The following is a 23,311-nucleotide window of genomic DNA, read 5'->3' on the forward strand; positions in this document are numbered from 1 at the left end:
ATGAGAGGCGCATTTCAGGCGCTATTTCTAGAGCTAAAATGCCTGAAAAGCGCCTTCAGTGTGAAAGGGGTCTTACAGATCAAATGGCAGATGTCTTATTTTCACACTGCAAGCTAGAAAACTACACAATTAACTGGCTGCTGTGGGCAATACCCTAACGCTCCCGAATTTCCAGCCTCAATAAATTATCAAAGTATCAGACAAGAACGCACAGTAAAATAAACTAGACACTCGTTTGCTAGTTCCGGACGTGGCAGGCTCGGATTAGCGCTAGTCTCCTCCTCTTCAGCACTCTCCTTGGGCTCTTTCACACAGGAGTTGAAAATAGGCAGTTTGGTCACATTTTACCACTTCCCAACCACTATAAACGCCATTCAAAATTGTTAAAATAGTAAGCAGATGGAGATGTACACACAGAATCGTTACCTCACGTTGCATTGAGGCAAACATATGCAGCCTGCTGAGTTTGGCAGGTGTTGAGATGTTGAAACCACCTCCATTCACTTCTATTGAAAAGTGCCACAAGCACGCCTATAGTGTTTACAGCATGTTTAGGGCATGAAGGCAAAACATCAAAAGTGATCATTTCCCATTTTAGCCTCATAAAAAAAAAAAAACACATCTCACAGGGCATTTGATGTCACCAGATGCGACTTGAACAACTATGCGGCATGTCCAAAACACTCATCAACATTATAGGTATGTTAATGCACCTTAAAACTCAACGTAGGTGTTCCACTTCGTACCCTTCCACTTTTGTAGTCACACCCACTTCAGCACTGTGCTTGGGAGCAGCGGCTCTCTCAGCTTACTCCCTTCTCACAGGGCAGTTTGACAGCACAGGGAGCCATTGGCTACTGCTGCTGTCAATCAAATCCTGTGATGAGGGAGCAGGGGCCAAGACGTGCTGTGTGTCTATAAACATAGGCAGCATGACTTGGTATCGAGCCTGCACGAGTGCCCCATAGGAAGCAGCTTCCCATGGGGACACTCGCTGAAGAGGTGGAGCCAGGAGTGCTGGTGGGGGGACTCCAGAAGAGGAGGATCGGGGCTGCTCTATGCAAAAACATTGCACAGAGCAGGTAAGTTTAACATGTTTATTATAGAAAAAATTAAAACGTTAACCCTTGTTTTGACAGAGCGTGTGCATATCAAGCTTACAATAGATAATAAAAATCTTCAAGCACAGTACAAACAGAATTAATTATGGTGAACAAAAATTCCCAGTGCCCCCTTACACATTACACAGGACGGGATAGTTGGGTAGGATTTTCATATTTTCATGTAAAAAGCAGGTAAAAATGTAAGCAGCAATTTTTAAATATTTTTCAAGGTTATGCTATGTGAATGAAAAACAGCCCAATTTGGCTGCAAAATTGGAAATGCACTTTAAGCGCCTCCACTTTCAGGTTGTGGGTTGCATACATACTTCATGCTCCCATCCAGTAATGCAAAATGCAGTGACTAACCAACCTGTTAGCGGCCAGAGCATTGCCACGTGGGTGGTGTATCTATGCCAGCTTTGAAAAAGATGGTATTTGCATTTCAGAAAATCAACGCAGAATTGAAGGGGTCACAGCAAATGTACAAGACATAACTTTATGCCATCAACTCCTAGCTTTAACCTGAGTTTACCACAGGTTTATTTTAACAGACAAGTTACCTACTCAGAGTATGAGAGCAATTCCAGTCAACAAGGTAAAGCAATCAGTGCGCTATTAATGCTAGCAAGTAACTACTGCAATTGTGCTAAAATCAGAAAGTGCAGTCAGTCTACCTGGTTCCTGTATTCCACTGCACCAGATTTCAGGCTTAGTAGGAAAAGCAAAAGAAAGTATTAAACTTCCTGAACCTGTTCTATGTGACTTCCTCTCTGTCTTCTTGCTGCACACTCAAACTTCCAAAGCAGATTCAAATGCGGAGGCAGCAGGAAACATTTTTGTACTGGCATTTTGTTTCACCCGAGATCACCAGATTAAGGACAATGGGCAGTTCCCTAAGGCTGCTTTCACACTGGGGCATTAGGGGGCGTCGGCGGTAAAACAGTGATATTTATAGCGCTGCTTTACCGTGGTATTCGGCCGCGGTTTTAACCCCCCGCTGGCAGCCGAAAAAGGGTTAAAACCGCTCGTATAGCGCGGCTATAGCCGCGGTATAGCCGCGCTGTCCCATTGATTTCAATGGGCAGGAGCGGTATAGGAGCGGTGAATACAACGCTCCTTCACCGCTCCAAAGATGCGGCTGGCAGGAGTTTTTTTCTTCTCCTGTCAGCGCACCGCTTCAGTGTGAAAGCCCTCGGGCTTTCACACTGAACAAACAGCAGCGGCTGTTTTGGGTCGGTTTGCAGGCGCTATTTTTAGCGCAATAACGCCTGAAAACCGCCCCAGTGTGAAAGGGGTCTAATTAGAAGGCTGGGTGAAAACCTGAAGCACTTGGCAGGTTATGCAAACTGTATGCGTTTCCAGGATTCATTTTCAGTTCAGACCGGCATGCACCTTTTAGAAAACATTATGGGGCCTTGGAAAGATCTGTGCAACCAAAACAGATATTTGGTTTTATGTATGGATTAAAAAATATTTATAAAAATAGGAATAGGGCTAAATGACAAGTTAATCCTGCAGAGCAGAAATCTATTTTTAACATACGGGCAAGCACAGTGGCTAAGTGGTTGGTACTTCCACCTAACAGCACTAGGGTTGCCAGTTTGCCGCGATTACTTCATTTCCGTGCATCCGCGTGGGAGCCGCCGGTAACGGCACGTCAGCTGAAGCAACGGGACGAACGAGCTGTTGCTTCAATGTGCATGTGCCGATAACGTCAGCACATGCTGATACAGGGGATATCTCTTAAACCGTGCAGGTTTAGGAGATAATCCAGGGTAGCTACAGGTAAGCCTTATTATAGGCTTACCTGTAGTAAAAAGTGGATTGTAAGGGTTTACAACCACTTTAATGACATCCCAGTCTTAGTCCTTAGTGTTCAATATTGAGTTGGCCCAGCCTTTGCAGCTATAACAGCTTCAACTCTTCTGAGAAGGCTGTCCACAAGGTTTAGGAGTGTGTCTATGGGAATGTTTGACTATTCTTCCAGAAGCGCATTTGTGAAGTCAGGCACTGCTTTGGGATGAGAAGTCCTGGCTTGCAGTCTCCGCTCCAATTCATCCCAAAGGTGTTCTATTGGGTTGAAGTCAGTACTCTGTGCAGGCCAGTCAAGTTCCCCCACCCCAAACTTGCTCATCCATGTATTTTTGGGCCTTCCTTTGTGCACTGGTCCATATCATTTGGTGGAGGGGGGATTATGGTGTGGGGTTTCGTTTCAGGGGTTGGGCTTGGCCCCTTAGTTCCAGTGAAAGGAACTCTTAAGGCGTCAGAATACCAAGACATTTTGGACAATATCATGCTCCCAACTTTGTGGAAACAGTTTGGAGATGGCTCCTTCCTGTTCCAACATGAATGAGCACCAGTGCACAAACCAAGGTCCATAAAGACATGGATGAGCGAGTTTGGGGTGGAAGAATGTGACTGGCCTGCACCAAGTCCTGACCTCGATCCGATAGAACACCTTTGGGATGAATTAGAGCGGAGACTGCGAGCCAAGTCTTCTCATCCAACATGAGTGCCTGACCTCACAAATGTGCTTCTGGAAGAATGGTCAAACATTCCCATAGACACACTCCTAAATCTTCTGGACAGCCTTCCCAGAAGAGTTGAAGCTGTTGTAGCTGCAAAGGGTGGACCAACTCAATATTGAACACTACAGACCAAGACTGGGATGCCATTAAAGTTCATGTGCGTGTTTTTATAATATAGTGTATATGTAAAGCACTGCGAAAAATTGATGGTGCTATATAAAGTACCTGTAATAAAATATCATCTGTCATCCTTCCATTTCCTTTTTTTTTTTTTTCATATGTCTTATCCAAGTTGGACATAAATCATTTCAATGCTGTCTTAGCAGGTGGGCAGACCTCCAGCATAAAGCAGAAAGTACGTGTCACCAAAGTCGCTAAGAGACATATAATATACATTACCACAGTACCAAAGGAGCTCTAAAAACGTACACCTACCTCATTTTATGTTGTAATGGATTGTTAATCCCAGTGGACCAACAGTGTGTTTACAATTCTGCTATTTGACAAGATGACTGGGAGAAAAGTGTGAAGAATGCACACTATTTTGAAAACAGGCTGCTTTAGTATAAATTAAAAAAAAAAAACGGAATCCAATCCAAAAAACAGACACGACGGGCCTCCTGGCAAGTGTAGAAGATGTTAAACTGCCATCCTGTACCTGCATCAGTGAGGCAGGAGCCACCGTGTCACCTGGCTCAGCAACTTCAACCAACAACTCATTACTGCGTTCATTTGTTCTGTATAAGTTCACAATTTCAGCTTACATTTGCAGTATTGACCAATGACAAAGCTACACAATTAATGTTAGGCACTCAGAAACATAAGAATGACCTCTTCTTAGCAAATGCTTCACTTACATGTGTTTGAAATTATTATATCAAAACAATTCTATTCTCAAGGTAAAAAATAAATTCTTTAGTGTAGGTTAGTTCATTTTTTTTTTTTTCAATGTGATTGACCTCAATTTAATCACCAACACAGTCAAAGTTTTACAAAGATGGATATAAACTCTGAAACAAATAAAACACGCTGCTCCCGTAGACTATCTTCAACTCCCTTCGCATTTAAAGCACCAGGTTACACAGGTATATAATCTACTCAATGGACTCACACAGCTTTTCAAATTGAGATGTTAACCTTTTATCAGCCTGAATGTCTGGCCCGTGTGCTGCAGACATGACTAGATGGTTAAGGAAGCCAGCCAAAGCCAAGCAATTCAGTGATTCATTCAGACACATCACTTTGCCATTTGTCAGACCCCACTGAAAGCGCTGCAGGGCTGCGGCGAGACACAATGGCTAGAAGAAACCCACCCAAGACTTACTCTGAACACATGCACAAAGCTAGGCTGTGCCCTAGGATTGCCAACAAAGCTTCCCCCCTTTTCATCTTTTTGTGCTAAACATTTGCTAACAAAACCGATCAGCCTTGCAATCTGGCGTAATGCACAAGTCTAACAAAAGCATCTGCAAGGAGGGTAGAAAAAACAAAAAACAAAAAAAAAGGAAAAGAAAGGAAAACCTGAACACTTCCACTTACTGTTGCTCGCATCCTTTGATGTTGCTCATTCAAGAGGCGTTAGCACGCTGACAAAGGCAGGGAGGCTCTAGAGTCCAATCTGTTCCATTCAGCATAGAGTGAGATAAGCAGCACTGACGTCTAGGTCATTGGGCCCTTCTCCGCTGAACAGGGCAACCTAACCTACCTCCTAATTTTAGATGGCATCAGATTTTTGTGGACCTTTCTCTGGCAGTCCATGAATGTACGAGGAAGCTGAATGTTAAAAGGTATGACCAATTATCAGTGCAGTCATCAATACCTACCTCAAGACTTGCTTCCTAGCACATCAGCCAATGTGCAGGGAGCTTCCTGCTGTAGACGAATGTATCAGGTTTCCATGGAAACTAAATCAACAAATAGCTGCGGCAGCATCTGTTTCTGGATTAGCCAACGTCAGCCAGCAGAAGGTCAGGATTTAAGAGAATTTGTGAATCCAAATGCCCCCTTGTAATACCACATTTTACATTTAGTACTGATGCCAAGATAAAAGTCGCAGCTTTTTCTGTCGACCCGCATCCAAGTCAAAAGAGGCATGGGAAGGCTGCCATAGCAACAGGGACTCTGCACTTCAGCATCATCGGCTTCCAGTCAAAGGGCAGGTGGGCTGAGCAGGAATGCTGTGCTATGGCTGGTGTCTGTCCCATGCTTAGAAATAGTGGCAGACACAAACTCTCCAATGCCTATGGGAAGGACCAGCTGAAAAACGGAAACTACTGTGTGTTTTCAGTGTGTACACATTTCACATCTAACTGAGGCTGGGTTCACACTGGTACGACATGACAGTTGTACCCAATTTGGATCCGACTTTGCCCTGCGACTTGAACAGGGATCCAACTTTAACCCCCGACAATACCAGGCACTGTGTCTGGTATGAATCTTTAGGGGGAACTCCACGCAAAGTGTTAAAAAAACAGGCATTAGTTCCCCCTCCAAGAGCATACCAGGCCCTTCGGTCTGGTATGGATTTTATGGGGAACCCCCACGCCGAAAAACGGTGTGGGGTCCCCCCCCCCAAAATCCATACCAGACCCTTATCCAAGCACACAGTCCGGCAGGTCAGGAAAGGGGGTGGGGGCGAACAAGCACCCCCCCCCCGAACTGTACCAGGCCGCATGCTCTCAACACAGGGGCTGGATGCTTTGGGGCACCTTACCCCCTGTTGATGGGGATAAGGGCCCCCCTGCCCCAAAGCACCCACCCCCCATGTTGAGGGCATGAGGCCTGGTATGGTTCAGGGGGGGGGGGGGGCGGGCGCTCGCTCGTCCCCACACCCTTTCCTGACCTAACGGGCTGTGTGCTCGGATAAGGGTCTGGTATGGCTTTTGGGGGGACTCCATGTTTTTTTCAGCGTATGGGTTCCCCTTAAAATCCATCCCAGACTGAAGGGACTGGTATGCTCTTGGAGGGGGAACCCATGCCAGTTTTTTTTTAAAAATTGGCGCGGAGTTCCCCTTCAAGATTTGATCCGACTTCAATGATATTCAGTGGGCTGAAGTAGGATCAAAGCCGGCCCAAAGTAGTGCAGGGAGCATTTCAAAGTAGGAACGACTTATGTTGGATCAGTTCCCATAGGGAAACATTGATTTTCACACGTCATGCGATATGAGCTCCCAATGTAGGAGCGTTTGTCCTACCAGTGTGAACCCGGTCTTAAGTCTTACAGAAATTTTAACCTGTTTATGTCATTTCAAAAGCTGTGCCCAATTATTTTTAATAATATATTTAGTGGTCCTTAACCGCTTCCAACCCAGGCCTATTCTGACATTTTTCTTCTCCATTTAAACATCATATTTTTTTTGCTAGAAAATTACCCAGAACCCCAAAACATTATATATAATTTTTGTAGCAGAGCTCCTAGAGAATACAATGGCTGTTGTTGCAATTTTTTTAATGTCACATGATATTTGCGTAGTAATTTTTCAAATACGATTTAAAAAAAACAAACAAAAAAAAAAAAACACTTTTATGGAATAAACGAAAACAATATACTAAAATTAGCACAATTTTTTTGTATAATGTGAAAGATGATGTTACGCCGAGTAAACAGATACCCAACATGTCACGCTTTAAAATTGCGCACACTTGTGGAATGGCGCCAAACTTCGGTACCAAAAAATCTCCATAGGCGACACTAACATTTTTAAAGGTTACCTGTTAAAAATTACAGAGAAGGACTTGTGCTAGAATTATTGCTCTCACTCTAACAATCGCGGCGATAACTCACGTGTGGTTTGAATGCCGTTTACATATGCGGGCGCAACCTACACATGCATTCGCTTCTGCGTGCGAGCACGAAGGCATGGGGGCGCTTTAAATAATTTTTTTTTTTTAATGGTTTATTTTATTTTGAAACTTTCCCTTTAAATGTCATTATTTTTTCTGATCACCTTCATCTATTACAAGGAATGTAAACATCCCTTGTAACACGAATATGGCATGACAGGTACTCTTTGTGGAGAGATCTGGGATCTATAAGTCAACCAGAACCCTCCTCTATGCTGGAAAGCCTGAGATCGCTTCCGGTCATAGAGATGTCTGGGGACCATCTGGTCCGAAGTCAGCTCTATGGTAAACTGCTGCCACCGGCTTCACTTTCTGGCTCACTGATTGCACGGGCGAGCCAGGAGAAGCACCTGAGTGTGACAGGTGGACATCCCCTCCTGCCACCTGTAAAAGCAATCAAGCGGCTAAGCAGCCACTATGATTGCTTTTACTTTACAGGGAATCACCTGCTGAAAATAAGAGATATCTGAATGATGCCTGCAAGTGCATAGGCACTGACAAGGAGGAGGTACGCTACGCATTGGACCCTGTCAGTCACTTACAGGACTTATTGAACCAGAGACGCAGGATATTTATCCGCCCACTGTGCAGCTCATACTGAAAGCTCCAGCAACAGTAACTGTGGAGAGGTAGGAGCTGGCAGTTAGCCAACAACTGAGCGGCCAGCTCTGAGAAGGAAGGGCTGAGCCCAGCCCTGACAGTACCCGCTCCTCAACGACCCCTCCCCCTCCTCAACGACCCCTCCCCCTCGGAGGACCACCAGGCTTGAGGGGAAAAAGTCTATGGAAATCACGGAGGAGAACAGGGGCATGTACATCCGCGTTTGAGACCCAAGAGCGTTCCTCTGGACCATACCCTTTCTAATGCACCAGGTACTGTATGCGCCCACGGAACCTACGGGAGTCAACAATGGACTGTACTTCATATTCCTCATGGTTCTCAACCTGTACAGGGTGAGGACGTGGCACCAAGGTGGTAAAGCGGTTGCAGACCAAAGGTTTTAAGAAGACATGAAATACATTCGAAGTACGCATATTAGAACGAAGGTCTAATGCGTAAGCCACTGGGTTAATCCTGCAAAGGATACGGAAAGGCCCAATAAAATGAGGTGCGAACTTCAGTGAGGGAACACGTCGGAGTTCACGAGATGACAGCCAGACCCTGCCCCCAACCTGATAGGTAGGCGCAGGCAGGCGTCTGCGGTCAGCATGGAGTCTGTACTTATTAGCATGTCGCAAAACCTCCTGGACTTGTGCCCAAGTGGAACGAAGACCACGGAGATGCTCCTCTAACGCAGGAATATTCTGTGGAACAAACCAATCAGGCAACATGGAAAGTTGATAATAAACCAAACCCTGCGAGCCACAGTACGGATAAATGCCTACAAACCAATATATAATCAAAACCTGAGTTGAGACCAGCTGCAAACACTCAGTCACGTTTCATAAGCGTGTAAGTGAAAAAAATAAATAAAAAATGTGTGTCTGCGCTAGAAAAAAGGTCACATCAATCAAAATTGCAGCAAATAAATATATAAGAAACATGGATGTTGACCAATATTATACTTAAGTGAAAGTACCAATAGGTGCTTAAATAAAGTGCACAGTGCTACATAAAACATACAATGTGAGTGATCAATCAGAAAACATATAACATAATACTGAATCAAATAAAGTATAAAGGAATATATCCACAGGTGAATAAGATAGAGTCCAAATCAGTGTAAATCCAAGGATATAAAAGTGCCCAAAAAACATAGTCCATAAATTAGTGAAGTTCACACATCTTTCCTTCCAAAAATGTGTCACCAAGAAACATGCTGTGGTGTCTTCCAGCCACCCCCACAGGTAATATGCTCACCTTCCTATGTGTGACACAGTGATTAAACTATGCCAAACAAAGCTTTGGAGACACTCCTGTGCTCTATTGGAACCAGCTGTGCAGACCTTCAATGCTCTCAGTGAAGATAATATATGCAAAAGAAAAAAACTCCATAGCGCAATATTGCAAGATATAATAAAAGGATGTTTATTTAAAAAGGTTCTCTCCCCTTGTGGGGGTACTCACATACTGTGGGTGCGTAAGTGCACCATCCTAAACGAACAAAAAACGGCTAATCTCGCAGTGTGGTATGCGATGCGGTGTGTGTCTCAAAACTCTCCTTCTTCCTCTCTGCTGACAGCTCCGTCCAGGCCCCTCCCCTGGGGAGGGAAAGTTGGAAACCATAATTTGCCATAAACTGGGACAATCAGGAAGCAGAATTCAAGGCACTGTTGTGAGCAAACTCTGCCCACCGTAATAGGTCTGACCAGTTGTTATGATGGTCAGAAGTATAGCAACATAGGACTTACTCTAAGGAATGATTGGCTCATTCTGCAGCCCCATTAGGCTGCGGGTGATACGCAGAGGAGAAAGCAAGCTGAATTCCCAACTGTGAACAAAAGACTCGCCAGAACCGGGACACAAACTGACTACCCCTGTCCGAGACAAATCTCCTTGGGTAGCCCATGTAAGCGAAAGATCTCCTGAGCAAAAATGGAAGCCAGTTCCTTAGAAGTGGGCAACTTTTTAAGTGGAATACAATGACAAATCTTTGAGAACCGGTCAACCACTATAAGGATAACTGTGTTGCCCTGGGAGTTGGGTAATTCCACAATGAAATCCATAGACAGGTGGGTCCAGGGCCTCTCTCCATTGGGTATGGGTTGTAGGAGGCCCACTGGAAGGTGTCGTGGAGTCTTACTCTGAGCACACACGGAACAGGCAGCTACGAAGGCAATTACATCAGCATGTAAACTAGGCCACCAGAATTTTTGGGAAATGGCCCAAAAGTTGATTCTTCCCAGGGTGTCTAGCAGCCTTGGGAGAATGGTAAGTCTGGAGCACGGCAGTACAGAGAATCTCTGGGACAAAGCATCGGTCACAAGGTGTCTCAGGATGAGCATGGACCTGAGCAGCAAGAATTTTGTCACCCAAAGGAGAAGTGAGACTGGTGCGAGCCGTAGCCAGAATACGATCAGGAGGAATCGCAGGACCGGAACCGACTCCAACTTGGAAGTGGAGGAAAAGTGTCGAGACAAGGCATCAGCCCTTACATTCTTAGTACCGGGTAAGAATGAGACAATGTAATTGAAACTTAAAAAGAGCTCATCACGCCCTTCTGGGAGAGAGGCATTTAGCCTCAGACAAGAATGTGAGATTCTTATGGTCAGTAAGAATTAGAAACGGCAAAGTGGTTCCTTTGAGGAGATGACTCCATTCTTTCAGGACTAAAATGATCGCCAACAGCTCTCTGTCACCAATCTTGTAATTGCGATCCGCAGGTGAGTTTCTTGGAAAAGTAGCCACAAGGATGCATAACGCTCTCAGAGGTAGGACGTTGAGACAGAAGGGCGCCAACACCAGTCTCAGAAGCATCAACCTCAAGGATAAAAGGTAACGTAGGATCAGGATGTGCCAACAAAGGAGCAGAAACAAAGGCAGCCTTGTGACTTTCAAAGGCCTTAATGGACTCCGGAGACCAACTATATATCAGTCAGGGGCTTGACCAGAGATGAGAAGTTACGAATAAACTTCCTATAATAGTTGGCAAAGCCCAGGAAACGCTGCAGAGGACGTAAACCCACGGGTCAGGGCCACTGTAGAACTGCCAAAAGTTTCTCTGGGTCCATCGAAAAACCAGCAGTCGAAATACATAACCTAGGAATAGAGATTGTTCTCTCTTAGTTTCTGAAGCACACGACAGACATCTGTATAGTGGCTCTCCAGGGACTTAGAAAATATGGGGATATCATTGAGATAAACCACCACACATAACTGCAACAAATCTCAGAGGACATTGTTAATAAATTCCTGGAAAACTGCTGGAGCATTACAAAGGCCAAAAGGCATTATGAGGTACTCATAATGGCCTATTCTGGAATTAAACGCAGTTTTCCACTCGTCGCCCTCCTTAATCCTCACGAGATTGTATGCCCCTCTCAAATCAAGCTTCATGAAAACCATTGCTGCCTTGAGGCGGTCAAATAACTCTGTAATCAACGGTATCGGACAGGCATTCTTAATCGTGAAACAATTGAGACCCCTATAATCAATACAAGGTCTTAGTTCATCACTCTTCTTCACAAAGAAGAAACCAGCACCAGCAGGAGACGAGGATTTGTGGATGAAACCTCGAGAAAGTGAGTCTGCAACATAGTCCTCCATGGCCTTATCCTCCAAGACCGACCACGAGGGGGTATGGCACCAGGATGAAGGTCAATTGCGTAATTATATGGCCGGTGTGGAGGAAAACTACCGGCTTGACCTTTGTCAAAGACATCGCTAAAATCACGGTACTTCTCCGGCAGGGAGGAGAGTGAAGAGGTGCACAGGACCTTGGCTACCTTCTGGAAGCATGTCTCACTGCATTGTGGTGACCAGAAGAGAACCTCAGCACGGAGTCAATCAAAAGAGGGGTTGTGCCTCTGTAACCAAGGATAACCAATAACCAGCGGAAACTTAGGTGAGGAAATAACTTGGAATTAGATTATCTCATGGTGAAGAGCCCCTACGGCCATGGACAATGGAACCGTCTCATGAGTCACATGGGCAGGTTGTAGAGGTCTCCCGTCAAGAGCCTTAATGGCAAGTGGAGTGTCACGCAGCTGCAGCGGAATCGAGTGCTTTGATACAAAGGCAGCATCAATGAACAGGCCTGCAGCCCCAGAGTTGATTAGAGCCTGTATCTCAATGGACGACTCAGCCCAAGAAAGAGTGACCGAAACCAGGGGCTTATCCTTCTGGTTAACTGGGGCTGAAACAACGCCACCTAAGGTCTGTCCGTGACAGGACCTCAAGGTTCGGGCGTTCCCTGGATGAGTAGGACAAGACTTTAAAAAGTGACCTGCCTGGCCACAATAAAGGCACAATCTCTCCCTCCTCCTAAAGGTTCTCTCATCCGTAGAGAGACGCATGAAACCCAAGTGCATGGGTTCACCTTCACTGACCGACTCGGTACCAGGAGGCATGTGAGGTGAGGGAGGCATGGGTGGGACTGCAAATCTCAGAGACATACAGGAGGCTTCTGCAAACGCTCCTTAAAAGAGAGTATTTCTCTGAGTCTGGAGTCAATGAAGATGGCAAACTTCTCCAGCTCAGTGGGTATATCTCAGGCTGCTATCTCATCCTTGATGGTATCTGAGAGAGGATGAGAAAAAGCAGCCACAAGGGCCTCATTGTTCCACGCAACCTCTGCTGCCAAAGTACGGAATTCAATGGCGTAGTCGGCATCAGTTCTCGTACTCTGTTCGATGGACATGAGGCACTTGGCAGCAGAAGCGGAGAGTGCAGGAACGTCAAATACCCTTTTTAAACAAAGCCACAAACTCAGGGTAGCTCAAGACAACAGGTTTTTGCATCTCTGACAGAGGGTTTGCCCAGGTCGAGGATCTCTCAGAAAGCAAAGATATCACGAAACCTACTTTGCTTCTGTCCGTGGGAAACGCCTGGGGCAGCATCTCTATCTCAACCTGGTTGAGAAACCCTCTGCATTGGACTGGACCGCCCTCAAATCGCTGGGGAAGTGGAGCGGAACCAGACACACCTCTTATAGAGGTAATACTCGAGGCGGTTGCCTGCACAGAGACTGGAGCAGCAGCATGGTCGGCCTGCAACATAGGTCATACTGGGGCAGCCACAGTGGGAGATTCAAGGTGAGCTGTGCGACTCAGGAGCGTTTGTAACGCCATGGCAAACTGATCCATGCGGTGATCCAGTTCTTCCAATCTGGAAAAAATATTACCAACAAGTGGATTGACTGCATCTTCTGAATTCATTGCCTTCACCTACTGTCAGAAACCATGAAATCAGGCCGAGACAGAAGTACAGTTAAATCACACTTGTTCAATAATAAAAGTAAAAAGAACAAACGTAGTCAAAACAAAGCCAAAGTTCAGTAACCAGAACGGATAGTCAGTCAAGCCAGAAGTCAGGGATCAATGTAGTGGAACAGCAAGCATGATCTGGAGCCAGAAGGGATGTCAGCAAAGCAAGTCTTGGACAAGATTGCAGGAGAGTTTCTGTGTAAGCAGGACTGACAAGCAGGATATCATCAACAGCTAAGTAACTGTGGAGAGATAGAAGCTGGCAATTAGCCGTCAGCTGAGCGGCAAGCTCTGAGAAGGAAGGGCTGAGCCCAGCCCTGACACTTTATTGAACAGAAATACAGGTTTTTATACACTTCAAAAATAGGGGCGGTCCCCTCACGAACAATAAAAACGAATATTACACATTGGGGTAAACGTTCCACAATGGTTAGGTAACAAGGTAAAGTTGACACAAGACTAATCACATTCAGGAGGATTAGCAAACAGACAAAAAATAGATGACAATTAACAATGGGAATGCACACTTAGGAGGCACACAATGGGGAAATGACACAATGGGAGAAAGACAGTTAAGCCTGGCAAACACTATTTGTTTGTTTTTTTCATTTAACCCAATGTGCTGAAAAAAAAAAAAAAAAAGAACCATGCAATGTTAGTACAGCGATCTCCCCTACTGTGCTGTACTTTTGTTAGGGTGACGCCCCCGCAAGAACACACCGGTCAGCACTCTCAGCCATTTGCTGAGAGTACAGATCAGATGCAGATTAGCAGACCTTTTTCGGTCATGCTCCTTCGAACGAAAGCCAACCGGCTTCTGTCGGACCGGATGCCATACACACAGACCGAATTCTGTCCCGACATTCAGCCCGTGTGTATGGCTCTTTACCAGTAAACACATAACATCTAAATAAACAAATTGCAGCATCAGATTGTTTTAAGCCGATTATAATCTTTTGCTTTGAGTGTCTGAGTCTAGGAGGGGGTTGAAGCAGTCAATGCTGGTTTGGGCAGTTAATTCTACACCCCAACAAAACACAGAGGCCCCAAATCTGTATCCGGGTCTTCCAGTTCTCTGAGTCTAGGAGGGGGTTGAAGCATATGTGTGTTTCAGAGAGACAGACTTGAATCCAAAGTAAAACTGCTCCAAAAGGTCACCCAGGCGCACACACCTCCCAAAGAATAGAGAGCCCCTCAAATGCCAGGGCCCATAGTCAAAAGGCAAGAGGCTAGCCTGTAGTCCCCTCCAAAAGCCCCTGTTTTGGTTGGGCCTGTCACAGTGAATTGACAAACTATACACTAAAAAAAGATTTTCAAAATGACACTTTTTAAAGATGTAAACCCTGAATGGATGACATTAAGGGCCCCTTCACACTATTTGGCATGCAGTTTTCTGCATCCGATTAGCCCCAGTCACTGCAAGGGCACCTAGAAAACAAAACCAAACCTTATATAGAATGCAGACTTTAAATATGCTTTCAGGAAGAACACACAAAATGTTATATAATCCAATGGGGTACATAAAAGGTCATTTTTATTTGTATATAAAAAAAAAATCTCACAAAAGCGATAATATAGCTAAGAATACAAATATAAAAAAGGATTACAATGCCTTGTGCAATAACAGATATGGATTATCGCCCTGTTATAAATTGGCGCATTTTGCAGATCGATCGCTTCCTTAAGACTTGAAAGTGTGTGTGGAGATTATATATATTTTATATATATATTTATATATTACACACACACACATATATACATATACACACATATATACACACACACACATACAGCAGGTAAAGTAAGTATTGAACACGTCACCGTTTTTCTAGGTAAATAATATTTCTAAAGGTGCCATTGACATGAAATGTTCACCACATGTCGGTAACAACCCATGCAATCCATACATACAAAGAAGCCAAAACAAATAAGTTCACAAATTAAGTTATATGTGATAAATGGAATGACACAGGGAAAAAAAGTATTTTCACATTTCACTGTCCCCAAAGTTTTGTGTTTTTTTTTGGCAAAATGACAAAGATTATGATATATAAATATAGAACTCACTTGTTCCGTTTTTAATGATTAGTGCTGTCCGTTTTCTCATAATAAAAAAAGTTATAAATTTTAATCTTGCCGGTTGTCATCTTGCCTGTGAGCATGTGAATGCGTTGCTCAGTGTGATTTTGGCCCATTCTTCCACTTAAACAGTCTTCAGATTTTGAAGGTTCTGTGGGCCTCTTCTATGAATTTTGATCTTTAGCTCTTTCCATAGATTTTCTATTGGATTCAAGTCAGGTGATTGGCTGGGCCAGTCTAGCAGCTTTATTTTCTCTCTTTGAAACCAATTAAGAGTTTCCTTGGCTTTGTGTTTGGGATCATTGTCTTGCTGAAATGTCCACCCTCGATTCATCTTCATCATCCTGGTAGATATGTCAATAAAAGTGATCTAGCGCAAAAGATAAACTCACTAGAAAATACAGTGATAGAACCATAAAAAACACTCTTAAAAAACTATAAAGTATTCATATACTACGGTGGAGATCCTCGATTATACATGGATGCCCTGTTTCTTTAATATTAAGGTGAGAGTTTTGGGAGACTTAACCAGTGAGAGGCTGTTTGGGATATTTTATGGACATATTCAAGTGTTGACATTCTTCCCAACACCACCGACTATGGACTTATTATATTACTAAGAACTCAGAAGTATTTTATCCTCCTTTCAATCGTCTATTAAGAAGACTTCTGATTAAGTCATTTATTTTTTGTGGGATACATCTATATTAAAGTGGAGTTCCACCCAAAAGTGGAACTTCCGCTCATCTGATTCCTCCCCCCCTCCGGTGCCACAATTGGCACCTTTCAGGGGGGAAGGGGGTTCAGATACCTGTATTAGACAGGTATCTGCACCCACTTCTGGGAATAGACTCCCGCGGGAGTCATGCCCCCCTCCCGCACCCCCCTGCTGTCTCCTGGGAAACACACAGGTCCCAGGAGATAGCGTGGACCACTTAGGACGCGCAGTAGGGAACCGGGAAGTGAAGCCGCAATGATTCACTTCCTTATTCCCTCACCGAGAATGGCGGCGGCAGCAGCCGAGAGCTGAGCTATTGCTCGGCTTCGGCTGCCGATATCGCTGGACCCATGGACAGGTAAGTGTCCGTTTATTAAAAGTCAGCAGCTGCAGTATTTGTAGCTGCTGGCTTTTAATAATTTTTTTTCAGGTGGACTCCCTCTTTAATTTCATTTATTTATTTTTTTTTTCACATCCGTGGAAACTTTGTCACTATATTGCTCATTTGCACATGTTTAGTCTTATTAATATTTAGACACTTCTTGTCACGTTTGCACATTGTATATTTTGCACAGTGCTCTATTTCACGTGTTCACCTTATATGAATACTTTAGTTTTTTAAGAGTATTTTTTATGGTTCTATCACTGTATTTTCTAGTGAGTTTATCTTTTGCGCTAGATCACTTTTATTGACACATTTTTTAGGGTTAGTGATTTGTGATTCACTTTTAGGTTTGGCAGCATTAGTTTTATCTTTCACTGGAGCTGTGTCACTGGTTACATTTACCACTTACTCTCAGTAGCGCAAGAGACACTTTCATATTATCATCCTGGTAGATGGCAGCAGATTTTTATCAAGAATGTCTTGGTACATTTTTCCATTCATCCTTCCTTCAATGACATGCAGTTTGCCAGTACCATATGCTAAAAAAACAGTCCCATATTAGGTGTTCAATACTTTTTCCCTGTGTCATTCCATTTTATTACACATAATTTAATTTCTGAACTTATTTGTTTTGGTTTCTTTGCACGTATGGATTGCATGGGTTGTTACCGACATGTGGTGAAAATGTCATGTTAACGGCACCTTTAGCAATATATTTACCTAGAAAAATGGTGAAGTGTTCAATATTTATTCTTACTTAATTACTTATCAGGTGTGTGATTAACAATATAACAGAAAGCTGCGTAGGAGGCTTAAAAGAGTTCAGGCATGTGGGCGGACCCTAACATCATATGGTCATGATCTTTCCTGAGTCTGGACCGACTGACTTCAGCCCGCTGTCTGCTGAAAACGAGTCACAGTAGTGCAGTTCATTCTGTGAGCTTTGGCTGAACTTCTCCTTTAAAACTGGGTGAGGAACAGCCAAACTCTGCTACTAAGCTGAAGATGTGGAAGGGCATGTCCACATCCTGTCACAAGTCATACACAATGAAAAGACTAAGCACAGCAATAAGACAAAAGGTAGTTATACTACATCAGCAGCGTCTCTCCCAGGCAAAGATTTCAAAGCCGACTGGGGTTTAAAGTTGTGCTGTTCAAGCTCTTTTGAAGAAGTACAAAAAATAAAAAAAGAAAGGGGAAACTTAATGCAGCAGATGAAAGACTCATCATGCTTCCTTCCCTTTGACACTGAAAGATGTCCAGCAGTAGCATCAGCACAGAACTGCCAGAAACCAGTGGGACCCAGGTACACCAATCTACTGTCCAAGAAAATCATGCCAGCAGTGGTCTTTATGGAAGAACTGCAGCCAAAAAGTCAAACCACCAACATGGAAACAAGGTTAAGCAGTTGTCATCCCATTTCCAGCAAGTGCCAGAAAAAAGCACTTTCAAGGCAGGATCAGCCATTATTCCTAAAACAACTTTTGAAACTACATTTGCATGTTAAAGCTTTTATGAGATTGTTGGTATTAGGGATTACATGTACTTTAATAAAACTGATCTTTGCAGTCCAATCTGCAGCCAGTTATGATTTTCTAAATCTGGCAACAACATCAGACATGGCTTCCTTGTATCTGGGTGTTCTTTACATTGTCAATGAACAGAACTCCCTCAGGCATGTGCTTTTCAGTTCACTGCTGTCCATGGTAGGTTTTCTCTCACTGAACACTAGGGGGATTATTTACGTAAGGCAAATCCACTTTGCACTACAAGTGCACTCGTTGTAAAGCTGAGGGGTAGATCTGAAATGACAGGAAGCTCTGCTGATTTCATCATCCAATCATGTGAAAGCTAATATACTGTTTTTTATTTTCCTTGCATGTCTCCCGTGGATTTACAGCGACTGCACCTCCAAGTGCACTTGCAGTGCACTTGTAGTGCAAAGTGGATTTGGCTTTCGTAAATAACCCCCTAGGGCTGATCATATGACTATAGCAGGTACTAACATGAAACATGAAAACACAATCGGACTGAATGTAATCAAAGCAGTGAGTCCACTACCTGAGTCTGATGACAGCTGTCAAAGTTCAGTTAAAGAAAAGGCAGTGGAAAGGTAGTTTGGAATCCCAGTCTAGATTAAAAGTGCTTACATATTCCTGTTAGTCCACCTAATTCAGCTACCTGTGATGGTGTGGAAAAGATGCTGCACTGCTTATGAATTCAGAGCTGAGTTATCACCCATGTAGGCTGTGCCTGCTTGTACTACATTGGGCTGAGAAGATGTTGAGGGGGTGTGGCTATCATCATTGTCACTGCTGATTCAAAAGAAGTGGCCTAGTCTGTTCTGACATCTAAGTGGGGATTGTCCACTTCTTTTGGAGGGATATCTTCTCTTACTTCCTGTTGCATCTTGGAGGGGAAGTGAAGGAAAAACTCCTCAATGAAACAGACAGAAAAAAATGCCTTACAGGTGACTTAACGTGATTGAAAAGTCCCTTTTTTTTTTTTAAATAAACATGTTATACTTACCTGCTCTATGCAGTTGCTCCTGGCCCCTCCCTCCTGTTGAGCGCCCCACAGCAAGCAGCTTGCAATGGGGGCACCCAAGCCGAGCTGCAGCTCCGTGTGCCCATTCAGACATGGAGCTGCAGTTCAGTCATGCCCCCTCTCTCTCCCCCGACTGGCTAACTGACTTTGAAAGCTACGGGAGCCAGTGGCGCCGCTGCTGTGTCTCAGCCAATCAGGAGGGAGAGTCCGGGACTGCTGAGGGATTCGTGGACATCGCTGGACAGAGAGGTGCTCAGGTAGTAGGGGGTGCTGGGGCATCTGCTACACACAAAAGGCTTTTTATCTTAATGCATAGAATGCATTAAAGCGGAGTTCCACTCAAAAATGGAACTTCCGCTTTAAGGGAAGGTGACCCCCTGATATGCCACATTTGGCATGTCATTTTTTTGAGGGGGGGGGAGCGGAAACCCTCTTTCTAGAGGGTTCCTGCTCCCATTTCCTCCCGGGGCTCCGCAAGGGAGATCACCTCTCCCCCCCCTCCCTCTCAGCAATCATCCGGGATACGTCACAGGTCCCAGCGTGGCTCGCACATGCGCAGTGCGTGCCCGGCTGAAGCCACAGCCGGGTGCCCACAGTGACAATGCCGGCACCACAGAGAGGAGGGGAGATGAGCGGGGCTTCGTTTCCCCGCACTGCTGGACCCTGGGACAGGTAAGTGTCTGATTATTAAAAGTCAGCAGCTGCAGTATTTGTAGCTGCTGACTTTTATTTATTTTTTTTTAATTGGAACTCCGCTTTAAGATAAAAAAGCTTCTGCCTTTACAACCCCTTTAACCACTTCTTAAAGTGGTTGTAAAGGCACAAGGTTTTTTTTAACTTCAAGCATTCTATGAATGAAGGTAAAAAATCTGTGTGCAGCAGCAGCAGCCCCCCAAATACTTACCAGAGCCTCCTCTCGAACCAGCAATGTCCACGAGAGCCTTGCCTCTCCGGGGACTCGCACTTCTGATTGGTCATTGGCTCCTGCTGCTGTCAATCACAGCCAGTGAGCCAATCAGGTGACTGAGGTGACGAGTCCGAACTGTGGCTCCGTGTGTGAATTAACACACAGAGGAGCGGCTCAGCTCGGATGCCCCCTATAGCAAGCTGCTTGGTTTTAACCCTTCCTCGGGCGCTAGCAGGGGGGTAAAATCGCCACCGCTAGTGGCCGAATACCGTCGCTAAAACAACAGTAAATCGGCGCTAGAAATAGCCCCGTTTTACCGCCCCCGCCCCAGTGTGAAAGGGGCCTTACAGATTCCTGTGAATAAATTATGTGGCTGTGTGGGTTTAGCCACAACACTATTTTCAAAATGTGGCAGATGTGGAGAGAGGATCACCAACCCACTGTCACAGGGAGGGGGGGCCCGGTCTGGAGCATATTATACGTTATACCCTAAAGCCCCATACACGGGCTGAACATCGGCCGGCTCAACAGAAATTGTCAGCCTGTCTGGCTTCCGTTGAAGGGGGGGGGGGTGTGACCGAAAAAGATATGCCAATCAGCGTTCTTAGGTAATGGCTGCAAGCGCTGACCCCCCCCCCCCCCGTCAGAACACAATAGCTTAGTGGGGATATTGCTGTAATACCATTGGATAGTTAGTACAGCGAGCTATCAAGCTCCTCTGTATTTTTCAGCCCACTGGGTTGAACAAAAAAAGTAACAGATAGTGCGTATCTAGCTTTCTTTTGGAGAAATGTATTTTTCTTAGTTATGTAAAGGTAACAAAAAAATAAAAAAGGTTTCACACGCAGGGCTCAATACAAAAAAACAAAAAAACAGCACAAACACCCCCTTCCAGGCAATATCCCATCAGATGTTATGAGTCCCTAAGGAATTGAGGATAACAGTCCCATATCAAAGATAATATACAAAAACATAAGTGCAGTTCCCCTATAATATTAAAAAGACTGTGTACCTAGCTTAAATATGGGTGTACCGTGTGACATGCTCCAGAAGGTGAACTTGGTTATGGGAGATTTGTAAATGAAAGGAATATTACAGACAACTGCTTAAATGGTGTCTATAAACACTTTTACACGAGAAGGGTTCCATGCTCTGTCCATAGTACTGAAATTGGCAATGGTATACGTGTATAATAGCCACCAGCTGACAACTAAGCAGAGAGGCAACAATCCATAGCCATCACATGACATCTACTGCCAATGGTAGAATGATGCCCAGAGAGGCATGTCACACACAGATGGAACACCATAACTAAATCACTTCACTAGTGCCAATTCAGACTTTCCTAAAAGAAACTCAAACTATAATTCTCAAATTTAGGTTTTAAAAATGTTGCTGAAAATAAATTGAAAAAGTTAATTTCTTAGCCTTAACATCCCTTAGCCTTTCAATGATGCCAGCTTTCCTAAGCAAACTGCAAGTCGCAAAGCTGTGTTGACAGATACATGGGATAGTTTTAGTTTTGTGCATCTTTAAAACATTTTTTCCCTCTTCGTTAACCACTAAAGCCCCGGACCATTTGCCTGGCCAAAGACCAGAGCACTTTTTGCGACTCAGCACTGCGTCGCTTTACCTGACAATTGCGCGGTTGTGCAACGTGGCTCCCAAACAAAATTGACGTCCTTTTTCCCACAGATAGAGCTTTCTTTTGGTGGTATTTGATCACCTCAGCGTTTTTTATTTTTTGCGCTATAAACAAAAATAGAGCGACAATTTTGAAAAAAAAGCATTATTTTTTACTTTTTGCTATAATAAATATCCCCAAAAAATATATAAAAAAACATTTTAGGCCGATACGTATTCTTCTACATATTTTTGGTAAAAAAAATAGCAATAAGCGTTTATTGATTGGTTTGCGCAAAAGTTAAAGCATCTACAAAATAGAGGATAGTTTTATGGCATTTTTATTATTCATTTTTTTTTTACCAGTAATGGCGGCGATCTGCGATTTTTATCATGAGTGCGACATTATGGCGGACACATCGGACAATTTTGACACATTTTTGGGACCACTGTCATTTTTACAGCGATCAGTGCTATAAAATTGCACCGATTACCTTAGAAATGACACTGGCAGTGAAGGGTTTAACCACTAGCTGGCTAGGAAGGGGTTAAGTGTGTCCTAGAGAGTGATTCTAACTGTTAGGGGGTGTGGCTAGGAGTGACACGTCACTGATCGCCGCTCACGATCACAGGGAGCTATGATCAGTGACAGTGTTACTAGGCAGAACAGAGAGATGCTCCACATCTCTCTGGACTCCTCGGCTGATAAAGACACCGGCAAGGCATGGTAAACTGAAAATAATCTTACCATAAGCCTCCTCAGTGACCCTGGGATATATAAAATGATCTTTGGTGCCGCCCAAGGTAAAAATAAACTAAAGAGTGCCAAGGATACACAGTCAAGAGGCCCCTGTAAATTGGCACAGCCTCCTTCCTTACACACAGTCACATCTCCTGCTGATCAGCAACTGCAGATACCTCAGAATGCCTATAATGACTCTGACTGTGAATACAGCGCTGCCCCACAAGAAAAACCAAACAAGATTCCCTACATCCAAATATTTTGAGACAAATAGAAAAAATGTTACAGAAAGCCTTAAAGCAGACCTCAGACTATATATTCACAAAAGAAATCCGTAAGTTAGGCCAACGCACCTCTGACCTAGAAATCAGAGTGGATGACATGGTAACGAATTTACTGTCCCTTGATAATGAACTAGAGACTCTTAAGGAAGAAAACCTTATTCTTCTGAAATAGATCCTGTAGACACAATGGACTGAATGACTTTCACTCCTCATGTTGAAGCATATTCTATTAAGTTTTGAACTTCCACCTTTTAACCCCCACAACCTCAGATAAACATTTTATGTGTTATCTATTTACCCCCTTTCTCCCTTCCCTCTCCACCCCTCCCCTCCCTTAGGCCAATGAGATACCTATTGTCTTGATTATAACCTTATTTACTTATATTTATCTTAGAGAAAAATCTAGTTATTTTTTAAACTGAAGTACTTCTATTGTTTTATCTTCTGTTTATCAATATCACTATTTTCCTTCTTCATTACTGGCAATCCTATAAGTAATATTGCTATGCAAACTAAACAGTTTCTTATTTTAATGTAGTTTTTCCCTAGGGTTACCTGTAGGTATATATACTCACCTTACAGTATAGTTGTTAATAGCCAATTAACCTTTTTTTTTTTTTTTAACCTTGCTCATTTTTTTATTTTTTTCTCAACGGCCAAACTTGGGTGTCCAAGTATTCCTCTTCTT

At 43.9% G+C, this 23,311-nt stretch overlaps 1 protein-coding gene across 5 annotated transcripts in view; it reads right to left on the reverse strand.

Annotated features, from left to right (window-relative positions):
- FNDC3A (fibronectin type III domain containing 3A) overlaps window positions 1-23,311 on the reverse strand; it is a 459,441-nt gene that overhangs the window by 265,270 nt on the left and 170,860 nt on the right. The window contains exon 1 of one of the 5 annotated variants that reach the window (XM_073613185.1): window positions 5,455-5,504. The exons of 3 other annotated variants lie outside the window; for them this stretch is intronic. Coding sequence is in view for 1 of the 2 variants with exons in the window: in XM_073613183.1 (XP_073469284.1) it covers window positions 5,171-5,182 (12 nt within the window). In the remaining variant the exon portion in view is untranslated. Of the gene's footprint in view, window positions 1-5,170; window positions 5,409-5,454; window positions 5,505-23,311 lie in introns of those variants that run through there. One more of the 5 variants, XM_073613183.1, reaches the window with a different exon arrangement.

Source organism: Aquarana catesbeiana, linkage group LG02 (genome assembly GCF_042186555.1).
Source record: "Aquarana catesbeiana isolate 2022-GZ linkage group LG02, ASM4218655v1, whole genome shotgun sequence".
Lineage (NCBI taxonomy): Eukaryota > Metazoa > Chordata > Amphibia > Anura > Ranidae > Aquarana > Aquarana catesbeiana.